This window comes from Lepisosteus platostomus, chromosome 19 (assembly GCF_059453375.1).
Source record: "Lepisosteus platostomus isolate fLepPlt1 chromosome 19, fLepPlt1.hap1, whole genome shotgun sequence".
In the NCBI taxonomy this organism is placed as follows: domain Eukaryota; kingdom Metazoa; phylum Chordata; class Actinopteri; order Semionotiformes; family Lepisosteidae; genus Lepisosteus; species Lepisosteus platostomus.
Genome location: NC_142629.1, coordinates 12,309,405 through 12,332,708, shown reverse-complemented (window position 1 = coordinate 12,332,708; position 23,304 = coordinate 12,309,405). Strand labels below are relative to the sequence as shown.

The window sequence follows — 23,304 nt, the reverse complement described above, 5'->3', positions numbered from 1 at the left end:
CACTGAGCCATGTCATGAAGGATATCCCAAGACCCTTTTTATAACAGTGCACCCTCAAATGGTCACGCAGCTTAAGTCAACACCTGTCTACAGTATGTCACAAAAGTGAGGTCCTGCAGGAAGAGCTTAGTGCCACTTTTGGAACACGGCATTACTCTGTGCAATACTATTAAGTTTACTGTTATGTACTGTTACTGTTATGTAATGCTATTACAGTTTTAGACTTATTTTAGCAATAAACATAATCTAGTCTGTACATCTTTCTGTTTTTTGACGTTTATTGTTCGTAGTTCAAGGGTATGGGGAATAAATTTGGAGGGGAGTGTAAACACAAAAGTCCAAAGCTGTGAAGGACTTTAAGGACAGTGAAAAATGTTATTATTATTAGAAGAAATCTGAAACAGTTCACCGTTGAGTAACCATAATATTTTAATTTGAATCTGTTAATGAATGTGGTTACTTGACGTCGAATTAAAAAACAAATTAAAGCAAACAAATACAGTACTATGATAAACAGGAATGTTGAATGACTTGGTTTCAAAAAGAATACTTTTGTCTCTGACTCTATGTACCACAAAAAGCAAGTAACCAAGGTTAAGTAAAATTAGATGATCTCATTCTAACACTAACACATTCTCTTGGTCTTGGTGTTGACAATCAAAACCAAAACACAAAGGCATCGCTCCCTTAAGGTTCTCTGTTATTTGTTTCATATTTTGAAACCGCACTAGGATGTTTCTCGCTGTTAGATACACTTGTGTTTTAACACCTTCGATGACACGGGTTAGTGAATTTCCCTTGTGTATTATAAGAAATGGGGTAATATTTAAGAACTGAGGAGCATAAAAAAGTAAGTTACAGAAAACAGGAGGCAATTTCTCCTCTCTTTCTAATTTTGTTGTTAAAAGGTCACTTGATGAAAGAATCTGATCCAGTCATTTCCAAAAAGAATCCAGCAAAATCAGTTTAACAACATTACAGGGCACCATGTTCGAGACATCACTGATTCTCACTGTCAAGAAGTGTGTCCTGATCTCACAATCTCACTGATAGTTTATTTGTTAATTAGTTTATAGATTGTTAGTTAATTTCAACTACTTTCCTTTTAGGTCTTAAATAATTGAATTTCCCTTCTTATAATTCATTCTATTTAGATATTCAGTCCCTTTAACTTTTTAGCAGAAATTAATTCTTGGTACCATTATAAAAAAAGTATTTAAAACAAACTCATCTCCAACATCTCAGCACGATGAAGCACAACAAGTTTCTTTTCAGTGAACATCTTTGCTTTTTATCATTCTATGGACAGCAGTCCTTATTGACAATTACCTAGTCACAACTTGTTGCCTTAAAGTGGATGAAAAAGATTAAATGGAAATACTAAGAAAACAATAATCCTTTAATAATCCTGACAGTTATAGTTATACAGCACTTTTCTGGACACTCCTCTCTGCTTTACAGGTAATGGGGATTCCCTTCCTCCACCACCAATGTCTAGCCCCCACCTAGATGATGCGATGGCAGCCCAGTATGTTCACCACACACCAGCATTAAGTGGGGAGGAGAACAGAGTGATGAAGCCAATTCATAGATGGGGATAATTAGGAGGCCATGACTGATAAAGGTCAGGGGTAAATTTGGCCAGGACACCAGGATTAACACCCTTACTCTTTTTGAGAAACACCCGGGGATTTTTAATGTCCACAGAGAGTCAGGACCTCTACATTTCATCCAATGAATGGCGCCTTTTTTACAGTCGTGTGCGCGTCACTATACAGGGTCATTAGGGCCCACACAGAGCACAAGTGAACACACCCTACTGGCCCATTAACACCAATTCCAGCAGTCTCCCATGTTGAAGACTGATATATCTATAAAAAGGTGCAGACCAAAACCTTTAAACATATAAAATGTCATTTCAGGAACGCAATAAACATACCATTGAAAGGAAACGTTGTAATTGGTTAATTTACCTGCCAGATCAATTTAAAAATGGAGTTACTGTCAACGGGTTAGGACCGATAAAGTAATAAACGTGCGCTAGTCGGACCAAAATACCTGCAACACACAGCCACGTCAAACATTTTGTAGGTTTTGTATATTTCCCGCAAAATCGAAATAATAAGAAATATAATTGTATGTAACATATATACAATGATATACTTTCGGAGATTTTAAAAATTAAATAAACTGGAGGTTAACTTATTTATTCCGGATCCTGTATTCAGTAACAGGAACCAAAGAGACTGAGATAATGTTTCTCAGCACTCTTGCTTTAACGTGTTCAGGAAGTAGCTGTCAAAGACGTGGAAGCTGACAGATTTTTTAAAAATTGACATTTATTAAGGACTTCTCAAGAAAGTCAGGCTTATCTGTCACTTAATTCTGGCTGACGCTGTTGCATTGATCGAACTTTACATAGCTGTTATGCTAATTTCGTTGTCTTGGATAATTTATTCCATTTTCGTCTCTAGACCTCTGATGGTACTACAGAATCCGCTGAAGCACTGAAACACTGACAAGGTAGATTGAAATAAAATATCTACAGCCCATACAGTTTACAAACCGAAGAAAGCGGAAAGGCTTTTGTTCTGGTATTATGGAAAGGTTTGAAATTGGGAGATCACAATCTTTAAATTCTTATTTGCAGCCGTGTTGCAGAAAGCTGTTTTGGAAACATTCAATTTTCAGACTTAATTCCATTTTGAACTTGTGCTTTAAGTATCTACCTCTCCATTGTTTTTGTCCGTGTGTTAATGGATGTACCTGCAGTTTCTATTTTTTAAGTGTTATCGTAGTAACGAAAAGTAAAATTTTGTGAGGCACTTACAGTTACTGAATCGGACTGGTATTGATATACTATGAGTGACGCACCTCGAATACAGAAGTATTTCCAGATACATCGTGTATAATTCCTTCTCTTTAGCCTATAGACAAGTGACCACAGTTTATTAACTGTTATTATTCAACACGATCAACAGTGTATTTTGCTTTTTTTATTTTTGAGCACTATGTAGAGCAGTGATCCTGTTTCTTGCAGAACCTACAGTAGTTATTGAGCTTTATTGAATTTCAAACTGAACTAATTTCTGAATAATTCCCACAGAATTCTGCTGTATTCAACTTACAAACTTGATTTCCAGTACTTGTTTAAATGTATACAGCTCTTAATGGGTTGCCAGTTAAAGATAAACAGACAGAGGTTGAATTCTTTCATAATACCAATCATTAATTCTGCATATTGTCAGTTGCTTAATTTCCAGACACCTCCTCATTGAGAACAGTGTTATTAAGTGTTATGGAATTAATTTTGATGGACATACCCAAATTACATGGTTCAAGGAAGCAGTATAATTAGGCTTATGTACAATATTTATGTATAAATAGAAAATAAATATTTCAAAAAGGTTTTGATGAGCTTCAGTAATTTAGAGTTAAATACCAGAAAAAAGGATAGCAAAGACATTTTCTGCTCAGACATTGCTCTCAGTATGCTTTGCACCTTTGAGCTGTTTCATATCATGTCCCTTTTCATTATTTTGAAAATTACAGATAGCCCAAGCACTTCAGCAGCAGAGAGCATTGGGTAACGGAATGTGTTGTGACCGGCATCCTTCTAAGGTGTAGCTTTTGAGAGCCAGCAGCAATGGACTTTTCGAAGTTTCTGGACGATGACTTTGACGTGAAGGAGTGGGTGAACGGGGCATTCCGGATGGTGCAGAAGGAGGCTCCTGGGAAGGCAGATGGGCACGCTGCCACACTGGTGATGAAGCTTCAGCTCTTCATTCAGGAGGTCAACAACGCCATTGAAGGTAGTAGGCATTTAACAACAGCATTGACTTTTGTGCCACTCCAGCATGTACCCACTTGGTTTTTCTAGATCGGAGTTCTTCACTCCTCATGCTGGAGAGAAGGAGCCCTGAAGGTTCTGTAGTCAACAATGACAAAGGACAATAATACCTCCACAAAACTGCAGTGGCAGTTAATGAAGAATTAGCCTACTGTGGACATGCTTTACACAATCTGCTAAACAAACCAAAAAATAGGAACATTAAAATAACATTAAGTACAAATAGAAATTAGGTTCAGTTAAATTTGCTCACATTCAGATATGCCCATTATACTGTGTACTGTGAAAAAGGTTGTAAGAACTTCAAACTGGTGCTGGAGAGCTACAGAACCTCTTCCCTCTTATTACTCATTACACGGAGGTTCTCTCTCAATTCATTGATTCAATAATTGTCTTAATTTAGTCATGCTTAGTGTGATCCTCGGCAGGAAGCATTCAATTTGTAGGTTTGATAGGACAGACCTGTTGACACATGGGCATCTGCAGCTTCTGAGGCACACCAGAGCTTGGAGGTGGGCTTTGGCCTTGTTCTAAGCATTGCCGTGAAAGGTTGTTTCCCCTGGGTCTGCACAGAGAGCAGCAACCAGGCCCTGCAGAACATGCCCAGGGTGCTGAGGGATGTCGAGGCTCTGAAGCAGGAGGCCTCCTTCCTGAAGGAGCAGATGGTCCTGGTGAAGGAAGACATAAGAAAATTTGAACAGGACACAGTCCAGTCCATGCAGGTACTGTACTACCAAAGAAGATTTTTAAATGACCTGGGGTCACTAAGTAAAATTAAATCACTAAATAAATGTTGGGCCAATCGTTGTGTCATCTTTTGTCCATCAGAAATAGGCAAAAGGCCTGGAATCTTGTAGGACTTGTACTATGGGTAATTTTAAAATGGCACCTGATTTAAATCCAAAATATCTGTTCTGACTTCTGTGCAAAAAACTAATTCACTTAAATAAGATCAGAGAGGGCATGAAGACCAGGACCCCCAGTGTAAGATTGTTTAACCCCATGTAGGGAATTTTCCATTTACATTCATCAGTATACACAACACAATCATAGCCTTTTTAAAACTGCCACTAGAAGTCTGCTGTTTGTATGATATGTCTTTAACCACCTGTACTCCGACATTGATCTTGATTCATAGAAGCGTCTTAGACTCTAGAGTTGTTCCAGTGATTTGGTTGAGCTACAAGTGTGTATATAATGTCAAGACACAATTACTTTATACTTGCTATACAGGTATGATTAACTTTGTACATCCATCTTTACCACAAGGTTGCTAGTGAGTCCTTTTCTGTTCATAGGTTCTGTGGTTTCCTTCTAATTATGTAGCTAATTAGTTGTTTTTTACCTCTCATTGCTAGTGGGTACATGTTAGTTATATTTTAAAACAATGTTTTAATTGGATCTTGTACTATTTGTGTAATAATACAGTGAATCCCTTTTTGTGGGTTAGTCCTGATACAAAAAAAATAAAATCTTGCAATCTGAGGTCAACTGAAGTCACAGGGTGAACTCAGCTCTGACTGCTATTTTTGCTTTTTTTCTGCTAAGTTACCGAGAATCTAGAACAGAGGAAATTTGAAAATGTGCATCAAAGCACGGCTGTGGTCAGGCCATATATAGAAACAGTGAGATCTTTGGTGTCATTGTGATCTGTATCCTGTTTAGCAGGTGGATTAGTAAAGCTGATCCATTCAGATAATACTGCTAAAAGAGGTCTGAATGATCTCCCTTTTTCATTATACTTAATTACATTGTTTTATTTAGATATTGAAAGCCATTTGTAATCAATTCTACTGCCAGATTTTCACATTAGAATGAAACTACGAATGTTGCCTGATCCGCTGGATATGTCATTACCAATAGTCTTCTCAGGAACAGGCTATCTTTCAGAAATCTTGACTGAAATTGCTACTCTTCATTTTTTCCCAGTGCTTTTCATAGTAATATAGCCTGAACTTGCGGCTTTGTGGGTTTAGGTGCCTAAACCACTAGTATAGTTTTTCAAAGAATAGTATTTTCATTATATTGAAGAAAACAGTGCCCGTAAATTTCATTGAAAAGGTAAAAATAGAAAAGGCTCTAAATTCTGTGTAAAAACACTAAATAACATTTTTCAGCTTGGAGGACTGAGAGGTTCGATATCTGACACTTGGCATTCACCCTTTAGATAGTGTTAGAGGTAGTTGAGGATACTTCCACACCAAACAGTAAAAATAATAAAATACACAACATATAGGCTGCAGAACATTTTCTCAGGTGTACATTAAAAACGAGAAAGAAGGAAAGAAATATTTAGCATGCATCTTAGAGAGCAATCTAGAAAGCTTCGGTGGTTTGAGCAAGGTGCTGAGAGGGTTTGATCTCTGTCTGGTCCTAGAGAAGAAGGATGCTGGGCATGTAATAATGTAGTGATGTTGTTGGACATGCTTTCCAAAAATAAAAATAAAAACATTTTGTCCGTGTGAGTGCAGAATCTTTCCCTTTTCACTTGGAGAAACTGAAAGTGGTATATCTCTGTGTCCAAGGTGCTGGTGGAGATCGATCAGGTGAAATCCCGGATGCAGCTGGCCGCAGAGGCTTTGCAGGAGGCTGACAAGTGGAGCACTCTGAGTGCGGACATTGAAGAGACCTTCAAGACACAGGTGAATGTCTTCCAAGGGAGATTGGGCGTGGGCATCTTGCAGCAGTCCTGAAAGCAAATGAAACATAACCGGTTTTCCCTGAAATCAAATTAAACCTAACAAACTTTCGACTTTACAGAAGTTTCTCGGAATAGGATCTCACTTGTTTCACTTTTTAATTGAGTATTCTGAGGCCGTCATGTGTAGATTGTCTGTTCAGCTATATAAACTGTAATATATTATGTATTTAAATTTAAATGTTCTATATATCATTTTGTGGTTGTCTGTGAGATTAGAAAATTATTACTTTTTTGTCACGTCCTGTTTCAGGCTTTTTCATAGTCTAGCAGATGATTATAATTATATTTACAGTAAGAAGATGAAAAATTAGTGAATGGGAAAGCGACAAGGTGTTTTATGACCATTTCTTTATCACTTGATCCTGCCACATTGCAGATTTTCAAGAAGTCCAAGCATGAATCTCTGCCCTCGTTAAAGCACTCTGTTGGAAAGTGAGAGACCATGTTTCTGCTTCCCCTGCAGGACTTGAGTGTTATTTCCTCCAAGCTGACCAGCATGACGAGCAGTCTGGCAATGCTCGCAGACACCCCTGATTACTCAGAGAAGTGTGTTCACTTAGAAGCACTGAAAAACAGACTGGAGGCTTTAGCCAGCCCACAGATTGTTGCTACATTTAATTCACAGTCAACTGGTGAGTGGTTGTGGAGCATCATGCTTTCTTGTCTTGGGGTCTGGAACCACTTTCCTGTAGAGCAACAGTATGGGGGCTGCGAGTTTCATTGGCAGATAAATGCTGATTTAGCTCAGTCACACGGAGAACATTCTGACTTGTTTTGGACTCTGACTTGTTTTCTAATTTGACACATTTAGGGTTTATCGTAATCAAGATGAGATCTCCTGCAGCATTTGAGAAGGGAGTATAAATATGAATGCATGTAAATGATAGAGGCCTAGTGATATAAATGACTTGCATAAATTATCCAATATGTTAATGGTGTGTATGGTCGTCGGACACCAGATTTCAAATCATTCCTGATCCATACAGCCCAATTGAGATTAAACACAACACTCCAAAACATGCCCCCTGGCACAAGGGCTCTTGAGAGTACTAGGAGAATGGTATTGCTGTAAGAGTCTCATTTAATAAGTCTCACAGAGACCTATTATGATCATTCACATTACATTCAACCAGGAGTGCAGAGCAGCAACTGGAAAAAAAACTGGTAGAAAAACAGATACATCACTGCAGCGCAATAATACTGAGCTGAAACTAGCAAACTTGAACATGCAAGAAGGTAGCTCAGGAGGGAAAAGGCTGAACTTGGTGATGCCAGGATATGACAAGGTCCACCCACGGGTCATGTCACTAGCCCGCTGTGACCAGGAGTCCCCAAAGATCAGCAGGCAACTGACTCTGAGCCACCAATGGCAGGGTAGGGATTAGTGTGAAGGGGCTCTCTCTTAATTCAGGTTGGAATAGCAGAAAAAATGACAAACCTAAATTTCAAACTCAAGTTGTGTTGCCAATAAAATATAGTGACATTGTAAAATAAATAATATTTTCTTTTAAGTTGCTCTTTATATCTGGTTAAGGCTACTGTAGAAAATAAGTTAAAATGTTTTGTGCATGAAATGTGCATGAAATGTTTGGGATGGCAGAAAACTAGTCATGAAAATGACAGATTGTTAAGATGTTATAGCTAACAACATTTTGTACCTGAACTCACAAGAAGCTGGTGTAAAGATCACAGCACTGGGGAACAACCAGGAATTAACCCAGCAGGAGCATTCTGCCAAGCTGAAGTCGTTTGGGTTTGTTGTTAGAGAAATCAGGAACAATATAGACATAGACAATATAGTCTATGGGTGGACTTTAAATGATTAGGGTAGAAACAGCATGAAGACATCAGTACATAGTGTTCTAGGGTTAAACTTCATTATGTGATGTCTTACTGATCTGTATTTCTTGCTAGATCAAGCCAAACTGTTTGTGAAAGTCTTCACAGAGATTGACAGAATGCCCCAACTCCTCGCCTACTACTACAAGTGTCATAAGGTTAGCCAGCTTTACTTTTTATTTTTATGAAACTTATTTAATTTAGGTTCAGGTTAAAAGCAATGCTGTTGAGTTTTTCTTCTCTTCCAATCAATTCCATGCATTCTCTCTTCTTTAACTTGTGCTTTTTGGACCTAATTTTATTGCTCAAAGAATTTCTATCAACTGTGTCACATTTATTTGGTGCTAAAGGCTGTGGTAGTAGTGTAACGCCATATCATGTTCAGTCTCTGAATGCTCAGAATGAATGCTCAGAATGTCAGAATGTTTTTTTGTAGGTCACAATATTTTGTAGTTTTTTGTTGGGTGTTTAGATCTACAGATGCAGCCATTCAAAGTGCGCGGTACACACACAAACCAGAGGTAATTGGCTATGGCGTCACGCATTGTGACGCACGATGACGCGCGGTACCGCGGTACGTGATTGGTTGACCGACAGGGGCACTCGTGGTCCGTTGGTCTGTCGTAGAAAGATTTACAGTAAACTGTACATACTGTATACAGTACAGTTTGCATACGGTAATATGTTTATGTTCCTAAATCAATCTCTTTTATGAGCATGTGAAAGGCATGGTGAATCACTATACTTTGCATGATTGGAAACAAATGCGTGATTGCGAAATGCTGTGGTGTTAATTTTACAAAGACGGTCAATGAAAAAAATAATGTGGACCAGGGCAGTACTTTGAGTTTACAGCTTGTCCAAGGTTATTCATTATTAATACTATTAGTAATATCTTCGTTAAAGACTTTGATGGCGACAGCTCAAACATGAGAGGTTGAGCTTTATTAGCTCCACCTTGCGGAAATTCCGGATACTATTATTTTGTTTGCGGTATTATAGGAGAATTTACGGTAACTAGCGGTATTTACCGGTAACTCGCGGTAGACTGCGTAAAGCGCACCGGAAAATAATGCGGTATCGCCCGCGCATTTTGAATGGCTGCATCTGTATGTCTGTGACAAATCTGCACCTGACAGATTGATGTTACATTTCACTAAATATTTCAGTGAAGGTTCTTAATGCAATTCATGAACATACTGTAACAAAGTAACAAACAAGAGGATGCAGTTGGGCCAATTGAGCTTGGTTGCCATTAGTTAATTAATTAGGTAATGGGTAGCTTATCCTATATACCCACCACCCTTTGTTAAACAAAAGTGCCGCCTATATTGGCAAGTGAATACACATTTGAGAAACACCCAGATCAATATCACGCTCTTAAATTATGTTTAAAAATGAAACTTCACACTTGGAACACTTATTGGGCTCTATACTTCAGACTTTGCAACACAAAATATAACTTTTGTTTTTAACTATTACTGGGGATTCCCCAAGTGGAAGCATTCAATCAACATTGCAAGGTAAGGTGATGTGGCCTGAGCTATCACAGTATCTTTTGCTTTGCACACAGCAGCCATCCTAGTGACTTGCAGGTAACATGCAGTTACTGGTGAGAGTCTCACCTGTCCACTGTGCGATGCCCAGGCTCTGCCGCTGGAGAGAAAAGTGCAGGTGGACTGGCCGTCATCTCTCATGTGCTAGTGCTAGGGTTGTCACGATGAGTCAAGCTCATTGGCGATTTTTAAATTGAACAAAGGTGAATTACATAAATTCCACTTTAAATAAGAGGGAAAGGGTTTGGTTTGTCTTAGCGCGTTTTCTTCCCCGTGCTCCCCAGGGTCTGTTGGTGAGCTCCTGGCAGGACCTGTGTCAGAGCGAGATGACTCTCAGCAAGCAGCTGGCAGAGTTCTATGACACCCTCCTGTCTACCTGGCACTCCCAGCTGCAGTGGTGCAGCCAGGTACAGTGCCCATGTCAGCCCCTGGAAAATGAAATCTGAATGGAAAGCTTAATCCATTTTAATTCAGTTTTAAAGCCACATGAAATGTGACTGAAATTGGATTTTTGGTCATATTTTAGAAGATCTTCATAGTTTTCCTGAGCAGTGAGCAGAATCCTTTCTATTTATGTCCATTATGTCATATAATGTTTCCAGTGCATTAAGCTACTTTAAAAAAGAAGACATGAATGCAAATTTTAGTCAGTTCTTTCATGATGGAGAATTGTTTATTAATTGATTCAGTTCATTATGAATGGTGTGTATGACTATCCTCAGAGTATCAATTACTTTGCTCCAAACAGATTTTTAGGAATCCCAGCGAGGTGGTGACAGTTCTGCTGATACAAACCCTGGGTGCCATGGTACCCTCAATCCCAGTGTGCCTCAGCACAACGATAGAGCGCACAGGGCAAGAGGAGAAGCTGGAGGTGCTGCTGGAACTGTATGAGACGGCCGCGCATTTCGGAAAGGGGCTGGAAGCTGCCATGTTGCCTCACCTTGGTAAATGTGATACCGTAATCCAAGTGCCAGAATACATTTTAATATTTCAGATTTGCATCAAGGTAAGTGTTGCAATTCCAGCCTAGCAGTGACACAGAGTTGGGGCTGCCAGTTTGCTTGGGATGGGTCGGTTGGAGACCTCCTCAAACTATCAATCACAAGCAAGCTCAGCACATGTGACACAAATCTTCTGAATCCACTCTATTGTAGATACTAAGCCTCAGCTGTTGAAGTTCCAGGATTGCAGGTTTCAGAAGCAGCTTGGTTAGAGAGATATAATTTACATATGCAATGTCTTCATCTCTGGTTGCATTGGTTTTGCAGTTAGACAGGATAATGTTTAGTCTGTTTCCGCCTTGGAGATTGGAAAAGAGGAAGAAATAACTACGGATTCTAAGAAAGAAATTCTTAAGAAAGAAAATACAAAAATACTTTTGTGTATCCCAAGATTTCTGTTGCTCTTTTGCTTGGGAAAGTCATTTTCTGGGAGTATTCCTACAAGATCCTAAACTTTCTTGTGCCAGTCAAGTACAAGTTTTCAGATGACCGTTGGCTACAGTCTTCTAACTAGACAAAACAAATGCTCTGGAATACAATATAATAAAAGCAAGTGATCTGAATTCTTATTGCAAGATATTCTGTTTATACTTTATAGAACTGTGATTTAAGTGAACTCCCAAATCCTAGAACCTTTTCTTCTGTGTTCATATATACTGTATATCCTGGGTAGAGAGCAATAAATTCTGTGCATTTGGGGCAATTCAGGCTGATGTTTATTCAGGTAAAGGATACTTTATGATGTGAAGAGGTATAAGTGGTACTTACCTGCTCACATAATGTGTGAGGTCCAGCAATCACATGATTAAGAAGTGTTTGTCACACAGAAAACATTCCCATTCACTCTCAACTTTGTGTCTTTATAAGAATATTTATCTTTGTTGTCTAAGCCTGTGCTTTACAAGGTAAGACGATGTCTCTTGAAATAAGCAAAGGTTTTCAGTCTAAATTGTGAACTGCTGTTTTTGCCACCACAGGTGACCTGAACTTGGTGAAAGTGAGTGAGCTGGTCACAGCAGTGTATGGGCCATACAAGCAATACCAGCTGCAGTACGGTGAGCTGGAAGAGTCCAACCTGCTCATTCAGATTAGTGCTGTGCCCCTGGTAAGTCCTTTCTGATGATGATTTGAATTTAACATGTTAGAATGTAGCATACAAGCAGGAATCTAGTCTGTTTCAGTTCACTGCAAGTATTTTTCTTGGAAGGTCGATGTTTCTGATTTATAGACAGGATTATAGATGTTGATTTTCTGGATGTTGTCAGCATAGATAAAAACAGATAAAGTGCAGGAAGTCTTTATTCTTGCGACTATAAAAGAGTTAAGTTGTTTTGGATGCAGAATACAAATACATATCATGACCCTGAACACATTTGCATGGTCAGGCCTCTGGTGTAAACACTACAGCTCTGTGTACATCTTGTCTGCAACAGGACTGGGAAATGAAAATGCAAAACTGTACCTTTTTGGCCTTTGCATAATACTTGCCCTTCAATGCCTATATTTGCCCATGTGAAGCTGTATTTTACTTTGTTATACTGAATTTTGGCAACAGTTACTCCTTTATGTGGTTCTAGGTGAACTGACTGATTTCCATCTTCTTCCTCTGCTCAGGAGCGTGGGGAGGTGATAGATTGTGTGCAGGAACTGAGTCACTCTGTAAACAAGCTGTTTGGCTTGGCCAATGCGTCTGTGGACCGCTGCATCAAGTTAACTGATGGCTTAGGCGTATGCGGGCTGCTTCGGGCCTTGAGGGCTCTTTTTACCAAGTAAGAGACTGGCGGGTATGGTGGGACTCCACTATACAGAGCCCTTTCACAGAATTATCCTTGTGACGTTTGTATTACCGCAGAAATGGTTGGCATTTAGTATAGTTTTAGTATATTTAATACCACGAAGTACAGAAAGCAGCTCTAGTAGTGAAAGTGGCAGCTGTAATGGTTGCACAGATTCTAGGAAGAGCTTTACCTGGAAATTCTTTTATGCATGCAGCTTTGGCAAGCTCGATTTCCTATGACCCTTTTGTTGTAAATATCCATGAACGGGGCTGGCCATGGCTGCTCTTGCAGAGAATGCAGTACGGTATTGGAGCTACGTTTGCCATCTTCCAAAGTGTAAGGTGACAATTAAATGGAAATTCAGAAAATAGAAGGAATTTATAATCTGTTTAATCCTCTCACTGCGACTTTAATTTCCAGGCGTGAAAATTAGAGGCTTGGTTTAGACTAGAGTGTCCTGCAAACTGGCTTTATCTAGTGCCCAATACACATTTGTCACTTGCTTACAAAAGAGATACTATGTTATGTTCAATTAGGAAGTGAGCGATTCTGTAAATTCAAGGGAAATTAGTACTAGAATTTGAAGTGGGTGAAAACTGACAGATTCAGTTAATTCCTCCCTGAAAACTGGATCCAATAGTGCTGCAATATTTGTATTATATTTGTATTAACATGACAATATTCTCCTCCTCCAGATATGTTTCTGATTTTTCTACTACGCTGCAGTCTATTAGAAAGAAGTGCAAACTGGAAGATATACCAAATACTTCTCTGTTTCGGGAAGACTGGACGGCTTTTCAGAACTCAGTCAGGTATGTCTAGTTAAGAGCTGAAATGCAAGCATTGACCAGCTCTTTGGTTTCCATTCACAGATATGCATTGTGTTTTGAGGCTTAAAGTAACACTCTGTTGATGTACTGTGTTTATGTTTATTCTTAGTATATGAATGTTGCAGCGTGCACATTGTGGACCAGTAGGCAAACAAATACTGGTTTTCTCATTGTAATAGTGTACATGGTCTGTTTTTATCAATGAATTATTGTACCAGTTAGATAAAACGTGTAATTAATTTTGAGGCAGACCACTTCAAAAGGAAAATGTTGTAAGACCATTTGCAAGAATTTCAGTTTCTGCTTCCTCTACTGCTAACAGTAACAAACCTTACCTTATGTTAAGGAAATAACAGGCCTGCTTGTTCTTATATTACCTTCTCTTGAATTCCAGAATCATTGCAACATGCGGTGAATTACAGAGACAATGTGGGGCTTACGAGCAGCAGTTAGCGAACAGGTGAGTAGCAGTTTAACATTCAAATTCTTTTTGTATGTAAATGAATTCTTCTTATCTGCTTTTTCATGACACCGGTTGACTCATTTTGTTCTGCCTCAAAATAGTTTTTGTTCTGCATAGAAAAATGCCAGTGATTGTTTAAAAAATACTGTGTTTTCTCTGGTTTCCCTCAACACATATGAAATGTGTCAGATCTTGTCTATCTAGTCTTTTCAGCTCTATTCATTCAAATGTTCTGAAGGACTTTTGTAACACACTGGCTTTGAATGAGTGAACTATGGCTGCTACTGTGTATTGAGGCTCTGTGTGCGTGCAGGATCTTGTCCACTGCAGGGAAGCACTTGTCTGACTCCTACAGTCCCCGCACTCTTGCTGGAATACAGGAGGCCAGCTCTGCAGACAGGAAGAGCTCCACCAGGAACCCATGGCAAGAGTATAATTACTTACTGAAGGGCAGTGCGGCAGAGCATGCCAGCCTTATGGAGATGCTCTATAACCTAAAGGTAAGAGACCCCATTCTTTCCCAGCCATGGCATTCGTAATGGTTGGGTCATTAGTTGTTTTTAATAGTTCATGACCCGAACACACAGAATAATCATTGAATTACTGGGTTGCTACTTCAAACATTTACTGTACTTCGTGGTTCTTCGTAGAGTCAGATTTTGCCCTGCACCACAGATATAACTGAACTATAGTAGCTCCCCTGACAAGGTTTTGGTCCATTCCTGTCCTTTGCGGGCGGCTCTCTGTGCCTTGCTGTCACAGCTGCTCATGAAGGTGTTTCCTCGGCTGTTGCAGGAGAAGGGCACCGGTAACTCCAGCCTGCTGGCAGAGCCCCGCGCGGCTCTTGCCCGGCTCAACCAGCAGGCCCACCAGCTGGCCTTTGACGCCGTCTTCCTCCAGATCAAACACCAGCTCTCCCTCGTCCACAGGATGGAGGTAAGAGAACATTTCTGTTGTCTTGAACAGCAGCGTTCTCGGGAATTCATTAGATTTCTTTGAGCTCAACCCATTTATTTCCATAAGAGCTACGCGAATACCATGTGCGAATGATTGGCACACCGGCCCTTTGAGAACCTAATATCTCCTATGGTCAGCAATTTACTGTATGTTGCTCATAAAATAAGGCTATTCTGACCCCTCAATGGTGAAAACTGTTCACAGAGGAACAAATACATATGATAGACTAGCAGATGGGATATCGGCAAGCTAGTGCTCTACACTATGACCAGACACAGCACAGGGCACATCATTGGTGGAAATGCTGGTATTGGTATATCCTAACAATTCCCACTGGTGTGTCATATGTGGTACACATTACATAGTCCAATTTGTATTTGTATCAAAACCAACCGCTATATGACGCTCATTCTTCATGATTGTCAATTGGACAGCCCGTCCGAGTTCATCACATCCTGGCTACTTTTTTTTCCTTTTTTTCCTTGTCAACAGAGCTGGAGCTCTAGTGGCACAGGCGAGACGCTCACAGAAGACCTGCCGACGTTCAGCCTGTCCCCTCTGGAGTACATCACTAATGTGAGCGTGCCAGCGTTTGCAACAGTGCTTTCTCACACTGGGGCTTGTTCAGGTCTTCCCCAAGGTGGACATTAGGATTGGGACAGAGAAAACGCACAGCCAAGGAATAGGAATGTGTCGTACACTCTTGCTTCCTAATCTTTTGTTCTTGCTTGATGAATTGACATGAAACAGTCATTTATCTCTGTTGGTTAAAATAAGTTATACCGTGACAGTAGGTAGCTCATAATTCAAAAAGAATTGCTCTGTGTTTTAAGAAGTTCTTTAAAAAACAGCAATGTTGTATGCTGTATGGATATGGTATCCTTTTGAATATAGCCAATGTATCAAATTCAATGAATACTGTATATACATCTGTGGTAAGCAGCTCTGCAGCAGGAGTTCTTGAGGCATAGCTCCACCTCTAGTGTCTGTAAATCTCTCCGGGTTAGAGTGTCTCCTGAATTACTACTTATTACTTCTATTGATTTTCAGACAAAAAGAGGATTCAGTGTTAATATGTAGGTTTTTGTTCAGATTTGTAGTATTAGCAGTAACAGGGGTGCCCTTTAAAAAACACTTTTTTTTTTGTCTGTGACATGGGAAGCAAGCCACGTGTAAGTGCTGTAATCCACCAGATGGCAGTGTTTAAAATATTAAGCAGAGCTGGCTCGAGTTCTGGAGCTTGAGTCAATATTGTCTTACAGCACATCCTGTCAGGATATATGTGGGGTGGCCAACCCTGGATAGCCACATTTGAGCTGGTCATCTCTAAATCATCATTTTGTAAAACCTTGGCACAGTTATTGATCATTTTAGACTGTTAATTTGGTTGGATTATTTCAGGAATGTACATTTTGTTTCTCTAAATGACTTGATTGCATGAATCACCTGCCTACGTACCTGTAGTTAAAAATAAGTTGTTCCCATTATTTGGAAATTGATTACTCAAGGGTATCCTCTAGACCCTGCTGGATTGTGACTTTCCAGGGCCAGGGCTGGCCACTCATCTCATTAGATATGCAGAAGAGGTTAAAGGTAGAGTCTGTAGGGTTGAACACATGGCGAGATATATCCTTCTGGACTGAAACCCGCTGGTGTGCCTTTGTTCCACAGATTGGCCAGTACATCATGTCACTCCCACTGCATCTGGAGCCCTTTGTCACGCAGGAGGACCCGGCTCTGGAGCTCGCGCTGCACGCGGGGAAGCTGCCCTTCCCCCCTGAGCAAGGTAATGTCTTCAGCCCTGTGAGCTCAGCGCAGTGGACGGTCAGCAGCCCCCACTTTGGTCCTCTGTACCCTGAGGATCAGTGAGCCTCCAAGCTTCCTTCTAGTACTTAGTGTACTGCTTACACTTATGTAGTGCTTTTCTAGACACTCCACGTAAAGAGCTTTTCAGGATTTCATGGATTAATAGGTTAATGTTAATGTTGTTTCTTTATTAGCCCTATACAATTTCTTGCATTAGGAATTCGTCTTTTCGCATACCCCAGCTTTTCTCCATGGAGACACAGACACACAGACAGGGAGAAGCTTGGGGTCAGAGCGCAGGTCTGCCATTGTACGGCACCCTGGAGCAGTTAGGGTTAAGGGCCTTGCTCAGGAGCCCAACGGAGTAGGATTCCTCTGCCGGCTGCGGGATTTGAACCGGCAACCTTCCAGTCACAGGCGCATATCCTTAGCCACAGAGCCACCGCTCCGCCCTAATAGGAGGCCATGAATGGTTAAGGCCAATGGGAAATTTGGCCAGGATACCGGGGTAACACCCCTACTCTTTTTGAGAAACACCCTGGGATTTTTAATGACCACAGAGAGTCAGGACTTCGATTTTATGTCTCATCTGAAGGATGGTGCCTTTTTACAGTGTAGTGTCACCATCACTATACTGGGGCATTAGGACCCACTCAGACTGCAGTGCCCCCCACTTCCAGCAGCGACCTTAGTTTTTCCCAGGTCTCTCACCCAGGTACTGACCGGGCTCACACCTTCAGTGGGTTGCCAGTTGTGAGATGTATGTTGATAAGGCTGCTGGTGATTTAATGGTGTTTTGAGCTGATTTTTAGTGTGACTGGCCTCAAGAAAAAAAGAAACATGAATTTTAAAGGATCAGGTGACCATAACTAAACTGTAGCATACAGTACCTTCAGATAAGAGCTGTCTGGAAGGATTTGCATTAACAACTCAAATGTATAAATGAGAACTTAATAAAAAGTATCCAGGTATCTGTGTAAACTGCTTAGGTGTCTCAGTAAACTAAGTCATTCCTGTCTACTCTGAGTAGCTGATGACTTGCCCGAGCTGGATAACATCGCAGACTATTGGCTGGGTTCAATTGCCAGAGCAACGATGCAGACCTACTGTGATGCCATTCTCCAGATTCCTGAACTCACCCCTCACTCAGCCAAACAGCTTGCCACCGACATTGGTAAAAAAGAAAAATCATTTTTTTCTTACTTTGGACAGCATTCGCAAACCTTTTACTTCCAGGCTGTGTTACTGTGTAATAACTATTGACCAGCACGAGGAATTTGAGTAGGTTATATAGGTCTTTTAGCACTAGCACTAATTGAGGTCTGTGAGATTAAACTATACTGTTTATGCTTTTTCAAAAATATAAAGTGCTTGTAAAGTTAACACAATGAAAAATATAAGAGGATGCATTTCTTAATTGCAAACATGCAATAATGGTACAGCTACAAAATACTTAAAAACTAGCTAGTTTTGCTGATCATTTTACAGTACGTGCTTTCAAAACTGATGGTAACTTTCACTGAAATTTCAGTATTTTACAGCACTGCAGGTGTTTTATTTTCTAATTTTAGTTGACCTCAATACTACAAAACCATGCCTACTTGATGGTGAGTTTGATATAAAACAGAGAATGTTCTATATTTGAAATGTCACAGAATATGTGCTTTCATCTGATTTCATTTCATGTGTTCATGGGGAGGTATCACATAACTGTTGACAACAGGAAACCTGAGCCACTGTTCAGAGAAAAGGTGCGATCTGTATCTAGTGAATGAGAAAAAAGAAACTGAACACTACATAATTGGTTTATGTGCAACCCCTCTTAGGTTTTGCACGAAACTAGCAGATTGTGTCTAGAAAAATCGTGCAGTGAGGGTGTACATGTACTGTACCTTGCAAATCATTCTCTCAAGGCTTATGCAACTGCTGAAGTTTGTAATGTGCTGGTTAATCGTAGTCTTTTCTGTTGGGTTTTGCACGTATAGGGAAACCCGTTACACTGCTGTCAGCAGAATTCATTTTGACTCATTAAAGGTGCAAAATTAAAACATATGAGGAATTAATCTTCTGGGCACAGCAAGATGACATACAGTCATGCTTGAAAGTTTGTGAACTTATACAGTCATGCTTGAAAGTTTGTGAGGTGGTAATTTTTAGATATTATATGAACCTGAACTAATGAATATATAGAATGAATATCCTAAATAAAGACTTCCCACACATAAAAAGAGATTTGAACTAATAGATTATTAGACTCTGATATTTAACAAGTCACCGGATAGTCTTAAAGTAAATGATTTTCAGTCAGTCAATTTCAGTCAGTAACTTGTGGCACCTCCTTTAGCAGCAGTAACTTCTCCTATAGTAGTAGCAGTAGCAGTCTCCTATAACCAATTATCGGTCTCTGACATCTAGCTGGAGGAATTTTTCCCACTCCTCTTTATAAAACTCCACCAGCTCTGTGAGGTTTGAAGAATGTCTTGCATGAGCAGCCCTCTTCAGGTCCTGCCACAGCATTTCAATAGGATTCAGGTCAGGGCTTTGGCTTGGCCATTCCACAACATGGAACCTCTTCTTCCTAAGCCATTCTTTAGTGGACTTACTTGAATGTTTAGGATCGTTATCTTGTTGAAACATCCACTTTGTGCCCAGCTTGAGTTTTCGAACTGATGGCCTGACATTCTTCTGAAGAATTCCTTGATATTTCTCAGAATTTATGATTCCCTCAATGATGTCAAGTTGCCTGGGATTAGAGTAAGAAAAACAGCCCCATACAAGGAAACTCCCATCACCATGCTTGACAGTAGGGATAAGGTTTTGTTGGTGGTAGGCTGTGTTGGCTCTTCGCCAAACATGTGCCCTGTTGTTGTACCCAAATAGTTACATTTTGGATTAATCTGTCTAGAGAACAGACTTCCAGAACTCTTCAGGCTTGTCCAGATGACCTCTGACAAACGTCAGACTGGCAGCTTTGTTCTTTTTTGACAGAAGAGACTTCTTCCTGGTGACCCTTCCATAGATGGCATTTCTGTTCAGGGTTCTTCTTATCGTTGATCTATGCACCACTACTCCAGAGGCAGCTAGGGAGGCTTCTAGATCTCTGGATGTTATTTTAGGATTACCTTTTACCTCTTTTATTATTCTCCTTGTGGCCCTGGGTGAAAGTTTAGGAGGACGACCACCTTTTGGCAGGGTTGCCATTGTTTTAAATGCCCTTCATCTGTATACTATTTGCCTAGCATTAGATTTATGGAGTCCGAATCTTTTCAAAATGGCTGTATAACCTTGTCCAGATTGATGAGCATCCACTACTTTTTTTTCTCATATCTGCTGATGTTTCCTTAGTTCGAGGCATGATGCTAGACTCGTAGGAAGAGTAACTGACCTACTTTCTTGCAACTATTTGTTTGCTCCTCCCTAACACATAATTTCAGATCTTCAATTTCATTGGTTATCTCAGTTAATTGGTTAACACTCTGTCATTGACCCACCTGATCCTGCTTTACCTTCACTTATTTTTGCACCTGCACAATTTCTATATACTGTGTGTATTATTTTGCTGCATGGATGTTTTCTTTAAAAACACTCAAATTGGTGAATAATTATACTTATGAAGTGACACATTCTGATTAAATATGCATTTTGTGGTTAAAAAAACAAAAAATCTCAAATTATGCAAACTTTCAAGCATGACTGTATGACTGTGTTTGTTGAGATTGGCAGCACTTCTGTTCACTCGATGTAAGCAGAGATCTTCCCTACGTGGATCAGCATTCTAAAAATGAAGGGAAACACATGCATTTAAAAGATGCCTTTAGCTTAAGTGCCTTACATAAAGTAACTATAACACAATTCAAATAATTATAACACAATTCTATGTAATTTGTATAATATAGAACCACAGATTAATTACCCGTAAAGCTAGGCGTATGTCCTAATATTTAAATAAGAGATAGATGAAAACGTAGATGTGAGTGCTTAAGACAGACTGTGGGTTTCAGGGAAGAAGGGACACAGGGGTCATGGCTGGGGTCTGTAAAGACAGGATTGATGATTCCTGACACTGCAGGCAGACAGCTCCCCCACACAGGTGCTTGAGAAGAGAAAGAGGAGCAGCAGGAGAAGCAGGACAGAAGAAAAGGTGGCACAAGGTCGCACTAGGACAAGATGGAATTTTACATGATAGGGTTTGTGTTGCTACTGGCACAAGGAGAGGGTGATTCTCACAAAATATTAGGAACTCCCAGACAAATGAACAGGCTCTCTTGTGACAGGGATTGTGTGGTTGATTTGAGGATCTTGAGACAGACTTTGACCATCTTTCCTGGCCTGAACAACCCTCAGGTCTCAGTTCTGTTGAAACCCAGAGGAGCTGGTAGACAGCACAGTTTGGACCCACACAGCATTATCCTCCTCTCAATTGCCAGTGAAGGTAACCCTGTTGGAAGAGGGGGGTGGGATTGCGATACACATATTCTTGGACGTCTTGCAGAGATGAGGCCCATCCTCTTCAAACTGTTCTAGCTGCTCCCAGAGGCCCGCCATTTTAGCCAATCCAGGATCCTGTTATTTCTGCTACATAGTCTTTATTATGTATCTTGTGAAGCACTTAGCACTGCTTTAGGTTTAGAGGTGTGTGAAAAGTGCTGTAGTTGTGCTGCTTTGCATATCAGTCTTCCTTAGGGGGTGTTTGTTTCTCTGTAGATTACCTGAGCAATGTGATGGACGCCCTGGGACTGCAGGCATCTCGCACGCTGCAGCAGATAGTGACCCTCCTAAAGGCCAAACCCGAGGACTTCAGACAGACAGCCAAACCCCTTCCTCGAAGACTGTCATCCACTGTCGCAGCCATGAGGAATCTGGATTACTGAACTATAGGAGCTCGGTGCTGCTTTGCAGCTGAAACCCCATAACATTTCCTGGGCCATCACCTCCTTGCTGTGTACAGTTCTGCTCATATAAATTGTTAAAATCTTTCTTTAAGAAGTGTAAAATAAAAGGGAAATATTTTAGTCCGTAGTGACTATCTTGTGGGAGAGGATTTTTTACAATTCGTAGTTTCAAAATGATAAATACTGTATTTCCTTAATCCCTACTTACTACTTAATCATTTGTAGTTAAAGGAATACTTTCTTGAATTCAGATGTTTTGAAAAGCATTTTTCTAAGAACATTGGGTGTAAAATGGTGCTTAGATATTCACCTTATCCCCATTGCTTTAGCATTGTATTGTGACTTGTTTGTGCTGCAGGTAACGAAGAGACACTTTGGAATGACAAATCAGAATATGAAGGACTTTCATTTCTCTCTCCTGATTGGATGACACTGCCGTCAGTGTGGCTCTGACATTGCAACTGGGGGATTGGGGGAAACTAGAATTTAAATAAAGCACTCCTGACAGGACTTATTTTGTGTTCTTGAGCAGGAACTTGAATAACTGGTTCTCCAAAAACAACCGGCTACAAGGCCCTTAATCTAACTTTTTTGTTCAAGTGTCAAGGAAAGGCATTAGAAAATGACTTGTCCTATGCTAAACAAACTTTAGAAACTCTAAAGGATAGCCCTAGCTGAGGCTTATTATACAGTCTTAAATGTATTTTATGAGGCAGCAGTGTGGAGGACCTATTAGGGCTCTAGGCTCAGAAATCCTGGCACTGCTGTTGCATCCTTCAGCAAGATATTTCAGTGACTGTTCCAGTAAAATATCCATCTGTATAAATCAGTACAAACGTGAGTTGCTTTAGATAAAAGTATCACTCACAGAAATTAATAATTAAGTTACTCTTAAAATGAGTTAGCAGTTTGTTTCAATTGTAACATGATTAGCCTAAATAAAAGCACTTAAATTCCATCTTAATTGTATTTTTGCTGGTGTATTTCCATCTGAATTGTATTTCACTTGTATTTCATGGTTAGAACTGTGGCAAGTTCACATGTACTAATGGAACTGGTAATGCCTAATGCTGATCTAAGTTTTTAGTTAGAATAGAACCAAATTGACAGTTGACTGCACTTGTCATTATGGTTGCATGTTTCAACATTCTTCATGCTTTCTTTGTCACTACTGTGGAGTGTCAGATGAATGCCAACTGTTTGATATTCTGTGATGGAAACAGTCACGGAATTGAATTTGACTGCTGCAGGCTATGCTTGCAAACAGTCGGCTGACATGTCAGTGAAACCTGTCCTTTTCTGGTCACTGCAAAGGCTGCAGTTCCAGATGCAGGGACCTGATGACAAAGTCATTTCTCTCCTTCAAAAGCCCTCCGTCTATATAAATTGACTGTGGATACGTGGTGCCCTCACAGCCAACATAAAAGCAGAATTCTGGTCCCTGAATAGAAAGCTTTCTGAGAACATTTTGTTCTCAAACCGCACGATGGGCAGCGAGACAAAAAAAAGGCAGCAATTCAATTTACAGCAGCCTTGATGCTGGAGTTGCTGACACTGCTGGCTCCCACTCAAGTACTGCTTAAGCCTAGGGCCTTTATGTAACCACTCTGTGATGTAACGCTGTCTGG

General features: G+C 40.2%; 1 protein-coding gene across 4 annotated transcripts; it reads left to right on the top strand.

The window, feature by feature from the left end:
• Positions 1-2,255: 2,255 nt before the first annotated feature.
• Positions 2,256-22,634, top strand: cog7 (component of oligomeric golgi complex 7). 4 transcript variants are annotated; one of them, XR_015928528.1, is made up of 19 exons: positions 2,256-2,523; positions 3,553-3,812; positions 4,424-4,572; positions 6,376-6,492; positions 7,015-7,183; positions 8,466-8,548; positions 10,231-10,353; positions 10,695-10,893; positions 11,928-12,055; positions 12,565-12,719; positions 13,424-13,540; positions 13,953-14,018; positions 14,335-14,521; positions 14,817-14,957; positions 15,471-15,554; positions 16,650-16,764; positions 17,815-17,958; positions 20,786-20,925; positions 21,489-21,624. XR_015928528.1 is itself a non-coding variant. In XM_088613011.1 (18 exons), exons 2-18 carry the CDS (start codon positions 3,647-3,649, stop codon positions 21,653-21,655), a joined length of 2,310 nt encoding a protein of 769 aa, XP_088469137.1. In that variant the 5' UTR covers positions 2,257-2,523; positions 3,636-3,646; the 3' UTR covers positions 21,656-22,634. The 4 variants fall into 4 exon arrangements, 2 of the variants coding, with proteins under 2 accessions (XP_088469137.1, XP_088469136.1); XR_015928527.1 differs by lacking the exon at positions 20,786-20,925 and adding an exon at positions 18,326-18,535 and having other exon boundaries at positions 21,489-21,617; XM_088613011.1 differs by lacking the exon at positions 20,786-20,925 and having other exon boundaries at positions 2,257-2,523; positions 3,636-3,812; positions 21,489-22,634.
• The last annotated feature ends 670 nt before the right edge of the window (positions 22,635-23,304 follow it).